General features: G+C 32.7%; 1 protein-coding gene across 1 annotated transcript in view; it reads right to left on the minus strand.

Annotated features, from left to right (window-relative positions):
• Nucleotides 1-17,347, minus strand: part of LOC109598811 (discoidin domain-containing receptor tyrosine kinase B-like) — a 198,896-nt gene that overhangs the window by 63,257 nt on the left and 118,292 nt on the right. Inside the window, exon 5 of the mRNA XM_049963791.1 lies at nt 16,401-16,548. Within this exon, the coding sequence (XP_049819748.1) occupies nt 16,401-16,548 (148 nt within the window). The remainder of the gene's footprint in view (nt 1-16,400; nt 16,549-17,347) is intronic.

A 17,347-nucleotide genomic window follows, 5' to 3' on the forward strand; every position in this document is an offset into this window, starting at 1 on the left:
GCAGCGCAAACCCATCGTAAACATTCCGATCTGCCGCAATAAACCAGAGTTTGGCGCCACCGAAAACGGGGGGTTAATTAACAATTCAAATGGCGCTCACCCTGAGAAACGATTTGTAACATCGTAAGGAACGTACGGTTGCGGTGGCATACGGGGCGGCTGGGGCGCATGAAACGACACCGATTTTAATATGTCAACGTTTGCAACACGTGTCTGTTTCCCTGAGCGTGTGGAAAGCTTTGTAATCTCACGGTGTGTCTTCATTTACGGTCGAGGGATTGATGATTTATGCGCACGGCAAAGTGGTTTTGTTTGCTGATTGTCCGATTTATCTTGGCTTTATTTAATATCACGGGGGAACAAATCGACTTTTTTCCTTTCCTGAACGTCATTGAAGATTTTATAGTCACTTCTCACCTAACTATTGGTTAGAAAAATGGACACACTTTGTATATTTTTTAATTTTTTAAGTTCTAAAGGTAATTGCAAATAAAATTGTGATATCACCACCAATTAAATGCAAATTCAATTTGTTTCCAAGTTTTTAAGTTAATAAAAATAAATAATTCATTTATCATTCCCGTTTTATTTTTAATTTTCTCTAATGGCCAATATGCAACGGCAATCTATAAATTGAACACGCGATGAGTGTGCCCAAGCGGTTGTTTTAGTGGAAGAACGTTACCGAAGAAGAGCGGAAAGCTTGGTGTATTCCATATATCCCACAACGGTTTGTGATTACAAGAAGTTTACAGCCTCAGTTAGAAAACGTAAAAGGGGATCGAATAAGTATTGAAACTATTCGACAACGATTTAGAGAAGATAATTTGTAACCCTGTGTTCCTGATCGAAGCTCAACCTTCCGTGGAACATTGCAAAGGCCGGCTAAATTTTGCTAGAGAACATGTCAATTGAGCAGATGCGAATTGGGAACGAGTTCTGTTCTGTTCACAGATGAATCTATTCTTGTGGAGAAGCATTTATTTAACAACACGTACCGATTCGGTGGTGATAAATAATGGGAATTTTAATGCTGAGCGTTATATTTCGGACATTCTAGAAGAACATGTCGTGCCATATCCTTCTTTTATAGATTGTATAATTTTATTAAATGATCACAATAAAATAGGTACATTTTAATGTTACAAATAACTTCTTTATTGTTTTTTTAATATTTGTAAAAAACTAAAGTAATTGAAATTATCATATAGTAAAATGCTTCAGAATAGACTCATTGGCCAAAAACATTTTTATCGGTCAACGTGTTGTGTCATGGACAACGATGCTCTTGGAAGACTTATTGTACAAAGAAAACATCCCAATCAAAATGAAGTTGTTAGGACCTCTGCACTTCTGTAAGAAGGTCGACCGCAGAGGTAAGTTGCTCCAAATAAGTCAGTCCATTATTTACAGATTGTGGAGTTGGTGCAGAGAAGTTGGTATCTGTTATAGCAAACCATACAATGCTCATCAGAGACTGACTACTCGAGAAGATCGACATTTAATTCAGATATTACTTCAAGAGCATTAACAGATTTTTCTAAATTTTGAAGCTGTCTTTGAAGAGGGTCCAATTTGCGTTTCGTTGGATTAAAGTCTAGTGAACGACGGGAGACACTGCATCCAAGTAATATCAAGATTTTTCAACGCCCAAACATATTGCTTCCTGTTTAAAAAATGGATTCTAAGACCAGCTTCCTGTAACCTTCTTCTAATGGTAGACAGACTTGCAGTGATTCTAACATCTATACAAAACCTGGATGAATAGGATGTGTAATCTAGCAGAAATAATCAGAAAACGGTCCTGTCAACTGATCGGAGCTTGTTGATGATCACCACCGTATCGTACATTGGCATTATCAGTTTGCCCATAATGGTTTCAAGTTCAACTTACTACAACTTATTATAATTCACCATGTTTTCATGGTGAGCAGATCCGGTAAGCAAATATTATCACATGGAACAGCTGAACGATATACTTGTTGAAGCTATATATTAAATATTTGACATTAGATGTTATCACTGTAATAGTCAATCTATTAATGGTCCCACTACAAACCAATGCTCGTAATTGAATATTTTAGTCAAAAAATACGTAGGAATACCTATAGAATAGAGAATAATACGACATTAATGTAGATAATATCGTTTGCCATTTAAATTGTAAAAATGTTTTGTTTGAAAACAGTTTGTTTTTCTAGGCCAGCCATTCCAAATTTCATATTGTAACAGAGTGTTGTAAAACAGACGAGAATATCTCACAGTAACACACATTTTTGCTGACGGTTAATATTTACAAAGAACAAATTGATTGGTAAGCCATCGTCAGTAAGGCTCTCATTCGTAGTAGAAGTGGAAATACCCCTTTTATTTTTTTTTTTTTTTTTCTAAAAACAAATTTATAAAGATTTTTTGTAACAATTATAAATAAAATCCTATTTTTAAATAAATATAGAGAGAGTATATACGTTTATTTTTCCCGTTTTCAGAAAATATTAATAATAATCAATTATTATTGGTGTGGCGAATTAATTTCTTGGTATTCCTTAAGAAGTACACCTGGTACCTTCAGTCGTCATTAAGGAGGATAAAGCTGGAATCAACTGAGTTCAAAACAGGTTGTTAATTATTATGATAAAATAAGACTTTGCTATTGCTGTTTTCCCAGTTTGTGTGCTAACAAATTCATTTTCCTGGGACGGGGTACACTTTTATTATATTTACCGATGATGTTAATAATTTTTGTTTTGTGATGCGTTAATGCGCGAACAAATTCGATGGGATAATGAAAGGGAATGATGACTGTGATTTTTCAGCACTGACATTTCCACACTCAATTTGGTTGCAACATTTTTAATAAATCACCGATTCGGTCATAATCCCCCGCACACAATTAATAATTATTTAATTGCCGATACTGAGTCTCCACAGTTTGATAAAATATCATTAACATTCCCCCAGTTTTAGTTACATACGGCCTAATTTCGCATTTGGTTTATCAATTAGTGGTAAATGGAACATATCCAACAATAAACAAATCCAGGCAAACCCTTAATTAACAAATTTTAATTCGGGTTATAAAGCTTGCTGCGCGCAAATGGAAAATTCATGATGCGGGTCGATAAACACAGACGGTCCGAAATTTACAAAAACCAATGTGTACATGCCATTTCAAATATTTGGTTAAATTAATTTACACACATCTCATCCGATCGCCGCCCCCATTCCGGCCGACCCGCGATCTTTTGTCGTTCGTTCGCACGCACACTGCATCCGGACGATTTAAACACACGAAAAATCATAACCGTAAGTTGCGGAGGTAAATGAACGTAATTTACCGGGATGCACACATCCACTCCGGGCACGGAAGCGTGGAGCGTGCACTGCGCCCGTTCCCGTCCGGGTTATCATTCATGTCGTGGAATTATTTAGATGCATAATATTCCGGGATCACGCGTCCCGCTTATTACGGACGGGGGCGTTAGTCTGGACCGCACGCTCGTACGTTTCAATCAGCCTGATGGCCGTTCGGGGAGCCCGGAACGCCATCCAGTTTAGCTCAAATGTGCCCCTGTCTGTTTCTCCACCGAACTATTAAGTACCGCTTCAAATCACTGGTTGGAAACTGATAAACTATAAAATAATTACACGATTATGCTAAGTTTAGAGTGCTGTTGAATTCGGTGAGTAACTAATAAAACTAGCATGTATTTTTATTGAAACCACTATCAAATTTGTTTAAATTATTAATTATCAGGTTAGGTTATTGTTTTTGAAACGGTAGAACATTTTAGTGTGGTATGAATAACACCAGAATTTATTTAGTTGGGACGTTGCCACTTAAAAGAAATGTAGGTAGATTATTTTTTTTCAATTAAAAATTTAAAAATCTTAACAGTTTTAAAATATTCAAATACGTGGAAAATAGGTTGAGAAAAATTAGAGACCGATCCAAAATCTACACCACTGTACCACTATAGAAAAAGTTTTCCCATAACAAGTTTATATTCCTTCAAGATTCTTAAATTGCTGTGATGAGATCATTTAAATTTGTAAAATTTTTATGCCCGGACTGAGCTCCTCGATTGTTTACGACAGCGACAGATTTAAAAGTCTTCTTTTCAAAACATTTCATACTTTTTCTATTGGATTAAAAAACCAGGAGAATTTGCTGGCTAAGGTGAAACGCTTATGTTATTCTCTTCGAATGCTGTTCGACCGATTCTTGCAGTATTCCATATTTTTTCTATTGTATTAAAACCTGGGGAGTTTGCTGACCAAAGTGAAACGCTTATGTTATTCTCTTCGAATGCTGTTAAAACGATCCTTTCAGTCGGTGGCTAGGCGTTATCCTGCTAAAAAATGGATTTTGGGCGATATAGAAATGCATTCAAAAAGGTTTCCATTACAAAGAGTTCGTCCGCCAATATTAATTCCTTCCCAAAATATTAATGTCCTTCCAGAATCCGAGTGGTATCAAAATCTTGAGGTAATTATCAGAAGCCCAATTAAGATGTTCTTTGTCCAAGCTGAACGAGTAGCGAGTGTCTTTCCATAATAATAAAAGTATGTTTAAAAAAATTTTATGAAAACACAAGATAAACTAAATTGTACCGTTTAACGAGTACCCAGAAAAACAATAAATAGTAAAAAACATTATTTTTGCATTAAAAAATGTGTTACACAGTGTGTTCTTTTATATTTAGTTATGTTATTTTATAATTTATAAGTTGAATTATTTTTGAAGTGAAAATTTCTTTAGCCGGGTTGTGCACTTTTTGGTAGGGGAAAATCTTATGGGCTCGCGACACCGACATGTTCGTCCTTCTTTTGTTAATAAATTCAAATAAAAAAAAAGTTGTTGACTTGGCTGGTCACCTCGGTTACTACACCAACAAACTATGTGTCTGCCGGCGTTCAAGAAGTACCCGAAAACTAGACCTTAAGAATAAAATCTTAGAAATAGAGGGTGAATTACAACTGTACATTTGAGAGCATTTTGAAATCAGGTAAAATTTTACTACAATTTGGCAATTTTTTTCATTGATAAAGATGTAAATTCTTGGGCTAGTGATGAAAGTTTTGAAGAATGTGTGTTGAATTTTTTACGAAATTAATGGTCGTAAATGATGTGGCGGAGCGTGGTGTTGCATTTATTGAACAGTAAAAGTCTGTTAGTGTAACGATATATACTACTTTGATTTTAATAAAAATCAATTTTTTAGTAAAAACCTATTTATTTAAATAAAATGTTTGATTTTAAGAAGTATAATAATATTTATTTAATATAATTTTTATTTTTCTTCAGATAACTTATGATCTGTAAAAAATATCAAAAACATTTTCGGAGATAAATTATAAGAACTTGAATTCACTATAAAAAATGTTATATAAAATTTTCCCATAAAGTTGATGGTTGCGTTTGAAAAAATGAACATATCAAAAAACTGTAAGAGACATTTTTTGTAGAGCGTTAAATTTTCTATAAAAATCTGTTTTGATCATTTTGAAATATTATCTCTAACGAGAGTTAAAAAATTTCAAAATCCAAGAGAACACCATCGTTCCCATGTTATTTAAACGGGGAATTAAAATTTACGATGCGGTACCTCTTAATATTAATATTAAGAGCGGTAACTTTCACAGTATTTTTTTTACCATTTCCAACAAGATTTTCGATATAAATAAGAAAAAAAAAATTGTATATATATATATATATATATATATACAAGTAAAACATACTTGTTTTTTATACCGTCAACAAAAGTGTGTAAACCAAAATTTAGCCTTTCCTAACACATAATAATAGATTTAATGTATTTTTAGAAGTGAAAACTTCTTTAGCCGCGTTGGGCACTTTTTGATAGGGACATATTATGCGTTCGCGTCATTAATATGCTCATGACTGGTGCACGTGTAGTGTGCTGTGTGCCTTAGACACTTTTTGGGTGGGTGAAATCTCGTGCGTTCGCGTCACCGACATGCTTATACCAGTATATCTGTAACTATACAGTTGACGTATAGTGCTGTGTATATCTTATAAGTAAAATTGAATGGATTTAGTGAAAAATTTATTTAAATATGTCCAATGATCGAAAATTCTGTACTACAAAACATAAAACGACAATCGATGCCGTTTTTTAGGCGAAACTTAGATAAATTTGTATCAAACATTTTCATTTCTTACTTTAGTTGCCACAAGCCTACCGTATCTTTTCTAGAACAAAATGAAATAATTGAAAGTACAAAAAGTCTAAGTATTGTTGAAATTAATGATGACAATGATGCAAACAATTAAAATAATGTTAGAAATCAAGCACATTAAACTTTAAGTAAATACAAATACTATCTATAAATAATATGAGTGTATATTAATTGTTATTTCAATTGAATTGTATTTATATTTTGTCATGATCTTGTACAGCCCGTAATATATTTAAATAATGCATATGCATAAAATTGTTGCTTGGACTGTCAATAGATGTGAAATTTCAAATTTTAATACTAAAAGTTTTCACATCTATCGGCTGTTTCTATAACTGCCAACTTTAAATTTTTTATAATTTGATTTTTCTGGGTGTTCCATACACACTTTAACTGTGTATATTTTAGTAATTTGTAATAATTATGGTCACTACTGTATGTGTCGTTTACTATTATCCACCTTTTTGGTTGAACAAAATAACACATTGGTGATTGTGAAGGTGCGTGGTGCGTTAATCGACGGCCCTTTTGATTAATCACGGCCTTGATTTCCGGTGTAGCGCGAAGATAACTTTCAGACTAATTGAAAATTCGTTCAAATAGAGAGCGAACCGGGCGAACGGTGCTACAGACATAATTAGTTTGAAAGCATTTTCGGTGATTGAGAAGCTGAAGTGTGCAAACGGCTCTGTCCGGACCGGTCTGGTCGTTTCTCGCTCTCGCTCGCGCCCGAATCCATGTTTGAACAGGCAAAACGCCGCTGAATTAATATTAACTGCAATTTGCCTAAGTGACTGACACTAGGTACACTGCCGTTTTGACGTATCAAAATATATTCAAATTAAATTCCTGTTTACTCTGAAATTTATTTTGCATTGACGGAGTTTTAATTAAAATAACGTTCCGGCTCCACGGTACGATGGCACTCGGTTCGTTAGGATGACTTGGCAAACAGTTATGCGGAGTTTAACAGTTTTCGGGAACAAGACGACTCGAGCCCCCCTCTCAATTTTGCTGTGAATTTTCGTAACGATAAAAATTCATACGGATCACTGTGGTATTGAGTGCTGACAATGAAAACAACGCGGGGGGAGACAAATGCAGCAAACACATGACGGGATGTTACAAATAATACGGTAAAAATTGAATGGCTGCCTCCTGGGGAATATATCAATTTTCGGTCGATGAAAGCCCTCATCAATATTGTCGCGACTCCTCCACGCGATATGTCCCAATAACGTGGCAGTCAATTTTCGCCCGTTCCAGTCCCCGAAAATGAGAACAAAGGTAACGTCCGCGGGGAATACTAAAAAAAATTTTCAATGCGCGAGATAAAGCGGATAAAAAAATTTTGTTCGACGGTCATTTGTATTTATTGCAGCCGTTGTATCCACTCCGGGTATGGCGGGCGATACGTTCGGACATACTGTCAGTGCGGGCGATGGCTTGCCAATCGATTTGTTCTTTGTAAATATTAACCGACAGCAAAAATGTGTGTTACTGTGAGATATTCTCGTCTGTTCCACAACACTCTGTTACAATATTAAATATGGAATGGCTGGCCTAGAAAAACAAACTGTTTTCAAACAAAACATTTTTACAATTTAAATGGCAAACGATATCTACTTTATCTACATTAATGTCGTATTATTCTCTTTCCTATGGGAATTTCTACGTATTTTTTGACTAAAATATTCAATTACAAACATTGGTTTGTAGTGGGACCATTAATAGATTGACTATTACAGTGATAACATCTAATGTCAAATATTTAATATATAGCTTCAACGAAATACTGTATATCGTTCAGCTATTCCATGTGATTAATTTGCTTACCAGATCTGTTCACTATGAAAACATGTGAATTATATATATGTTGTAGAACTTGGAATCATTATGGACCAACTGGAAATGCCAATATACGATACGGTGGTGATAATCAACAAGCTCCGATCAATTGACAAGACCGTTTTCTTATTATTTCTGCTAGACCACACATCATCTTCATTCCGGTTTCGTATAGATGTTGGAATCACTGAAAGTCTGTCTACCATTAGAAGAAGGTTACAGGAAGATGGTCTTGGAGTCCAAATTTTAAACAGGAAGCAACAGGTTTGAGCGTTGAAAATATGACATTACTTGGATTCAGTGTCCCCCGTCGTTCACCAGACTTCAATCCAACTGAACACAAACTGGACCCTCTTCAAAGACAAATTTACACTCGAAACTATCAGCTTTAGAGAAACCTGTTAATGCTCTTAGAGAAGAATGGTGAGTTGTTTTTGTTCGCTCTTGAAATAACATCTGAATCAAATGTCGATATTCTCTCAGTCCCTGATGAGCAATATATGGTGTGCTATAACAAATATCAACTTCTCTGCACCAACTCCACAATCTGTAAATAATGGACTGACTTGTTTGGAGCAACTTACCTCTGCGACCGACCATCTTGCAGAAGTGCAGAGGTCCTAACAACTTCATCTCGATTGAGATGTTTTCTTTGTACAATAAGTCTTCCAAGAGCATCGTTGTCCATGACACAACACGGTGAAGGCGACCGATAAAAAACGTTTTTGGCCAATTAAATGAGTCTATTCTAAAGCATTTTACTATACGATAAATTTCAATTACTTTAGTTGTTTACAGATATTAAAAAACAATAAAGAAGTTTTTTGTAACATTAAAATGTACCTATTGTATTGTGACCACTTTATATAACTGTTACAAACATATTATAAATTAACAAAATTTGATGTTTATAAAGCATAGAAATTTGAAATTAATATGGGGTAATTCCATCACTATTACGAATGACAGCCTCACATCTTCTGTACATACTCAAAATCTGGATTCGAATTTCATTTTGGTTCAAATTCTCCTAAATTTCGAATAGAAGACGCTCCACATCCTCTAAATTATTCGGACCATTAGGGTAATCCCTTAAATGTCTTCCAAGAATGTTCCAGATATGTTCTATTGGGTTAAGGTTTGGATTACGAGCTGGCCAGGCCATAGCATTAATCCCAATGCCAGCAATATAATTTCGGATAACATAGGCTATATATGGTCGTGCATGATCCTGCATTAATAAAAAATTTGGACTGAAGATTCCCCAATAGAAAATGGGGATGATGATCAATGAGTTATTTATTTTTATAAATGAGTTCTAACGAAAGTGAGCGCTCCGACGATAGTTTAACCTGTTGTTAGATATGTATATTTTAAATGACAAAAAAAAAAAATAAACAAGTAAAAACGTTTACACACTTTTTTAAAGTCATATACGAGGGTTGTCCTAAAAAATGCATTTACAATATTATTGGTGGTGTCCAGTTTAATCATGCACCATATTATTTCAAATGAGGTATGCGGTAATTCAGTTGTAATGCATGAAGTAAGCATTTAATTCAGAACGGAAACGAGTCGACCACAATCTTTACCGAACAAGTTGGCCAAGAGTTACATAGTTACCAAAACTACATAATGCAATTAGAGTTGGTAGCGAGTGAAACAGTACAATATGCAGGCACTTTAGGGTTTTCAGCCGTGGTATCGGAGTTGGACCTCGCCCGAGGCGTCCCAAATAAGATCATAGAGACTGAGGAGGGTCGGTCCGGGCCAGGATCATATGGCGACCCCGGAGCACCGGCTTTATCAAATTTCTCGTCCTTGATGTCCCAGACAAGACGGCCGAGAGAATGCAAACACTAATTCCTCATGCAAAAATCAAAGACGCCGCAGAGCAAAGTTCGCACCTTTACGACGGTGCTTGGCGGCCATAAACAGCGGCGTATGTCGCCCGTTTACGCCCGCGGCGTCACACAAAACTTTATTTTAATTACGCCCGTTCCGCCCAAACAAAAATAATACATTAGCCGTTGTAATTAAAGGCTACGTATGCCCGGGATATGATTAATACAACCTCCTTAATCCATTAGGCTTTATGAGGCTTACACGTACACTTATCCCGCGAAAATATACGGCTCCCAAACACACATAACCCATTTTCATTTACTATGTTACTAATTTGCATTTCAAGTTTCTCTCCGACTACACAAACACACTCTCGTTTATCAAACCGAGGGGGAGGCCGCTGGGTGGCGGTGGGGGTGGCCCTAAAACCGCGGTCGCATTTCAGGCCTCGTAATTATTTCAAATTTGTCAACGGCAACCGACCACTGTACATGGGCCTCTCAACGGTCACAATCTACATGTGTACGTGTTGGGTATTATTTATTTTTGCGAGGGTGGCGTTCTCATGTACTTAGGCGGATTTTAATCACCGCGTTTTCATAGTCCTTAAAACGTATGATTTATATCGTTACATAACGGGTCCATAACATTGATGAAAATGATGAATGAAGATGAATTACCAGGCCAATATTTACTAATTTGGTGTCATTCAGAAGGAAAGTGAATGAGTAGCAGCTAATGAAAGTTTATATTCCATGAAATTTTTGAATTTTAGCTGTTCTCGTCATTTCAATATTTTTTCTAAGAAAAATACTTATTCATTTCAAGAAATTTGAACTCTAGCAAACCAATATCTGATGAAGAGAAGAGTTACAGCTAATGAGTTCATAACCCAAGTAATTTTTTGATAAATTTTAGCCATTTTCGTCATTTTAATAATTTTTTTAGGGACTATACTGTACTCAATTAGAGAAATTTCAACACTAGCATCCCCATATCTGATGGAGAATGAAAACGAAAGAAAAAAGAGAATGATTACTAAATTATCAGTCCAATAGTACAAGAAAAATAAATGAATTACAGCTAATAAAAGTTCATAATCCAAATAATTTTTGACGAATTTTTGTCATTTTCGTAATTTCAATATTTTTTTAAAGAATTATGCGGTATGCAATCAAAGAAATTTCAGCACTAGCAGACCAATGAAGACAAATTAATGATCAGTACAATAGTACTAAATTGGTTTAATTCAGAAGAAAAATGAATGAGTTACAGCTAATGAATGATTATATTTCATGTAATTTTTTATAAATTTTATTCATTGTCTTTATTTAAATATATATTCTAATAATAATACTGTATTTAATTAAAGAAATTTCAGCACTAGCCGACAAATATCTGATGAGGAGAAGACTGCAAAATATCCAGTCTAGTAGTACCAAATTTATTTAGTATACAAGAAAAATATATGAGTAATTTTTGATGAATTTTCGTCATTTCAGTATTTTTTCTAAAAACAATTCAATTAAAGAATGTTCAACACTAGCAGACCAATATTTGATGAAGAATATAAATAAAAGAAAAAAGAGAATGTCTACTAAATTACCAGACCAATAGTACTAAAGTGGTAATGTAATTTTTGAGAAATTTTAATCTTTCGTCATTTTTTTCCAAGAACTATAATGTATTCAATTAAAGAAATTTCAACACTAGCAGATAAATATCTGAAGAATAATGTAAAAGAGAATGCCAGTCCAATAGTATTAAAGAGGTTTCATCCAGAAGAAAAATGAATGAGCTAAAGCTAATGAAAGTTTATATTTTTTGTAATTTTTGACGAATTTTAATAATTATCGTCAATTCAATATATATTCTAAGAATATTCAATATTAATATTCAATTAAAGAAATTTCAACACAAGCAGACCACTATCTGATGAAGAGAAGACCACAAAATATCCAGTTTAGTAGTACCAAATTGATTTAATATACAAGAAAAATAAATAATAATAATAATAATAATTTTTGACCAATTTTAGCCATTTTCGTCATTTCAATATTTTTTCTAAAAATTATGCTAAATTCAATTAAAGGAATTTCAACAGTAGTAGACTAATATCTAAGTTACAGTTAACGAAAATTTATATTTCATGTAATTTTTGACTTTTAATTTTAATAACTCTCGTCATTTTCATATTTTTTCCAAGAACTATTAAATTATCAGTCGAATAGTACTAAATTGGTTGCATTCTGAAAAAATATGATTGAGGTACAGGTAATGAATATTTCATGTAATTTTTGACGATTTTTAGCCATTTTTATTATTTTATATTTTTAAGAACTATACTGTATTCACTTGAAGATTCTAAAATATAGAATGATAGCTGAATGATCATACAGCCAATGAAAGAATAAATTCCATACAAGCTCTGTAAATTGACAACATGTAAACTTGAAGCAGGAATTACAAGTAACACTGCAATATGTAAAATCTCACTGCAGTCCTTAAAATGGAAACGAATCTCCTTGATACCGAGTTTTGAACATCAAGATAAATGTTTCAAGTTGGGTAGTTTATGCGTTCCGGCTCGCATTAATTATGCATTACTTCGTAACATGAGTGTGTCATGATTGATGTGTGTTTCTTGTTTGTGTTTGCCTGAATTTCATGTTTGGTTAAACTGATGCGATGCCGATCTGCTCGTGGAAGCGATGACACGATTCTTATATCGAATTTGAATATTCCCGTGTGCCGTCGCCGGGACAAAAGAGCCGGCGAAAGAGCTTTTCATTCATCATGAGGGTTTACAGAGGCAAACGCGTTATTCATTTGCCTGATGTCGGGGTTTTTATCGGGTCGACTAGATCTTTTGTAGTTTCAGCGTGCCTAATTAAATATAAACACAACAATGGGGGCGGCTTCCATTCGACGATAAAGAGACTCCTGGCTCGATCTACATCTGTTATGACAAGTTAAATATTCATTTTATGGTGGTTTCGTCCTTTTTGCGCATCGGGGGACTATCTCCATATCTAAACATCTAAGTGTGTTGGTACGGTTTAATCTATTTCAATTATTGCCATGTCTGCGAAACCTCGGGAGCTCGGGCAAATATTTGAGTGTGCCCGGCATTGTCGTCTCGTCCCTTCTTTTCCTGCAATTATCTTCATGTTAATTTCGATGCAAGCAAGCAAGCAAGCAAGGATGAAACGCTTCGCAGTCGCTGGATAATACCAGTAAGACTGTAAACTTGATATAAATGGGGAATTTTTCAGGTCCACAAAAGTTTTCGAAAGCTCCCAAAAATACACACGTTCTGTAATTAAAATGTACATGTTTTTATAAGTTACAATAGTACTTTATTTGCAAATTTTATAATAATTCCGGCACAAAGAACCACCTTGTATTCAACGGCCCGGTCAAATCATTTAATTTAATGCCGTAATTAAATTACACGAACGAGAATACGCCCTTTTGTTTAATTTCCATTATTTAATTTTGCCCGTTTGTTGTTTTCGCGTACATTACCGAATGTTTTTTTTTTATCCAACAAAGAACGTTTTGGATACACGCACACATCGCGCTGTAATGTGCACATAATTATTTCAAGTACACTCATTATTACCGGGACTTGAAAGAAGGCGACCCTCTTTGAAAGAGGCTAAATATTTGCACGGCTCCCCGAGGTAGGGAAATGCAACTAATTGAAGTGTTACACGGCCCGAGACGGAGTTGCTGCGGTGGAGATTTACTTTACTCCTTTTAATTTTTCCAGTTTGGCTCGAGACAAAACGGGAGATTAAGTGGCGGTTACAGTGTTGAACGTTCCATAAACCGACTGCCAACACGAATTATGGATCTAGAAGCGTTACTCACACATTGAAATGCACTAATCAAGTTCAATTGGCGAAGCATGATAAATGTGCCATTTGAATAATGGTCGTACTCATGTCACCCGTTTGATTGCAACTAGAGATATACGTAATTAAAGGTGACACACATAAACATCGTCGGTTTCTGTTACAGGTTCATCTTGTTGTCATATTTAAGTGTACACAAAACTTTACGGATCATCTATAAATAAACGTTTCATATTTGCCTATGTGTTGTGCACACTGATCGCTCTAACGTATCTAATTAATTTCTGTTCCATCCAGGAAATCAATAACTGTAATTAATTCTGTTACATTATGGCGCACATAAAATTAATATTATTAAGTTAATTGATTAAATTCTAAATTTATTTATTGTGATGCTCAAACTACACACGAGTTAATTTTATCATTTTATTAAACGCATTAGCCGTTTATTTTTAAAGTCGCCCCAATAAAACGCCTGCTGTAAATGTTTTAATATTAATTCGCCATTAAAATGGAACACGATTAAATTAACGGACAATCCTATTTGTTAATGCGTTACACGTTGTAATGCGTATTATTTTTTATTTCTTAATTAAATTTACTGTATTTAAAATTAAAAACTATATTCGTTGGTTTATTAATTAATTAATTAAATCTTCTACTAAATATAGTTTTGTGGACAAAAAATTACAAATTTAATTTTTTACAAAGCTCATGATGGTATAAGAAAAAGAAATTTAAGTTTTTTATTCATGATTTATTTGTATAAAGTTTTATATTATATTTGAACATTTTCATATTAATTGCCACATATTATTATACTGTAAAGCTTTTATAAACTCTTTCTAACTGTGCTTTTTGTATTGTATTTAAAAGTTATATCAAAAAATATTTTGAGATAAAGTGTATTTTATTATTTAAAGTGTATTTATATTTATTATATTTTATTTCAAATGGAAATCAAAGTTGACCTTGCTTGAAGAATGTTTTTCAAAAATATATTGTACAATTTGATGTAAATTAAATTATCTCTAGTTAACATATATCGATATATGTAACAATTTTCAAGATATTTTAATATTGTCTTTCAAAGGCTTTTAAAGATATCAAATATTAGTTGTCGGAAAAAGTAATTGTAGTTTTTAGTTCATGATTGTTTTTTATAGGCTAATATTTTAATGATGTTAAATATTAATTAACAGAGACAGAAATTTAAGCTTTTGATTAATGATTTATTTAAATACATTTTTATATTATATTACATTTTCATATTAATTTGTATATATTACTTTAAAGATTTTGTAAACTAACTGTGCTTTTTGTTATTTATACATTGTATTTTTAAAACTTATTTCAAAAAACTACTTCATAAAATTTTGAGATACAATGTCACTTTGTTATTTCAAATGGAAATCAAAATTGACTTTGCAGGAAGAATATTTTTCAAAAATATATTGTATTATTTTAGATAAATTAAATTATTTCTAGTTAAGATATATTGATATAAGTATCAAATTTCAAAATATTTTAATATTATATTTCAAAGGCTTTTAAAGATGTCAAATATTAGTTATCGGAAAAAGTAAATGAAGTGTTTAGTTCATGATTGTTTTTTATGGGCTAATATTTTAGTAATGTCAAATATTAGGTACCAGAGACAGAAATTTAAGCTTTTGTTTAATGATTTATTTGAATACATTTTTATATTACATTACATTTTCATATTAATTTGTATATATTACTTTAAAGTTTTTGTAAACTAACTGTGCTTTTTGTTATTTCTTCATTGTATTTTTTAAATCTCAAAAAACTACTTCGTAAAATTTTGAGATAAAATGTCACTTTGTTATTTCAAATGGAAATCAAAATTGACTTTGCAGGAAGAATATTTTTCAAAAATATATTGTATAATTTTAGATAAATTAAATTATTTCTAGTTAAGATATATTGATATAAGTATCAAATTTCAAAATATTTTAATATTATATTTCAAAGGCTTTTAAAGATATCAAATATTAGTTGTCGGAAAATGTAATTGAAGTGTCTTTTATAGGTGAATATTTCAATCATGACAAATATTAGGTACCATTTTCATATTAATTTGTATTTATTACTTTAAAGCTTTTATAAACTTTTTCTAACTGTTCTTTTTATTATTTCTGCATTATCATTAAACTTATCTCAAAAAATACTTTTTAAAATTTTGAGGTAAGGTACTATTTTTTTATTTCAAACCAAAATTGACTTTGTCAAAAGAATATTTTTTAAAAATATATTGTATAATTTGAGATTAATTAAATTATTTAATTAATATATATATATATATATATATATATATATATATATATATATATATATATATATATATATATATATATATATATAATCTAATTAATAGTGTTTTTCAAAGGTTTTTAAAAATGTGAAATAGTAGTTGTTGGAAAAAGTTTATATATATATACATATATATATATATATATATATATATATATATATATCGATCGAAAAGTTAGGAAAAAAAATCTCACTAAATATCTATATTTATTGACACAAGAATTTCTTAATAATCTTCCAGAACCACTAAATAAGATAATATTTGCCCATCCCCCATCTACGGTTAGCTATCTACAAATATGAACTTACGTTCCCATGGACAACCGTACAGCTCCACCCTCATGCAAACGGTGCGGGGATGCTCGCTGTAAGGGATGAACCGGACCTTGCTGGCCACAAAGGGCAACTCCAGCCGTTGCCTGACCACCAGATACGTATTGCTGTTGCCGGTTAGCACCTGAAAACAAAACAAACGCAAAATCAATGAATGATGTGTCATGAATCGTCAGTCGTAAATCGAGCGAGAAATTTTTGATAACAACTTCCTAATTACAGCAGATTGTTTAAGCGCGCTCGAGCGAAGAGTTTCTTAATCCCCAACTTTCAGAAACATCCTTAATGCAATTAGTGTCGTCTGTTTTTTACACAGTTGACATATTCTTCTGCCTCCAACCCTCTTAAACTTGTTCGCCCGTTCCACCGCCGTCATAGGAACGTCGCTCGCGACGTTTCACACGCGGAATACTAAGCAGACTTTATGGCTTTATTAATTTCGTTTTGTTGTTAATTAAAATGATTTTTTTTGCGTGACTTTCGGCGAATTTAAATGCAGTTTTGAATTTTAAATCCGACTATTCAATCAATTTTGTGAAATATATTTTAATTTTTCGATTGTAAATTGATATTGAAACGGATTCACGGTACAATATTTGTTTTACTTCCAAGTTGTGTGATACAAATGTTGGAATTTATTTCTATTTTTCATAACAAGTTTTAAATAAAATTCATGAAGCTCGTTCGACTGTAATAATTAAAATTAGTTGAACTCATTTGCTTTTTTTAATGGTATTAATTAATAGATTATTACAATTATTATTATGTTTATTTTAAAATTGTATCAATTTCATATTTGGAGTGTTTCATTTTATTTTTCTATATTAAATGCAAATTAATATTTGTTGCAATTTTACTTTTATATGGGGCCAAAAATTATCAACAACAAAGATTTATAAAAAATAGGTTTCCTAAATAATTCT

The sequence above is a fragment of the Aethina tumida genome, chromosome 2, assembly GCF_024364675.1.
Source record: "Aethina tumida isolate Nest 87 chromosome 2, icAetTumi1.1, whole genome shotgun sequence".
NCBI lineage: Eukaryota > Metazoa > Arthropoda > Insecta > Coleoptera > Nitidulidae > Aethina > Aethina tumida.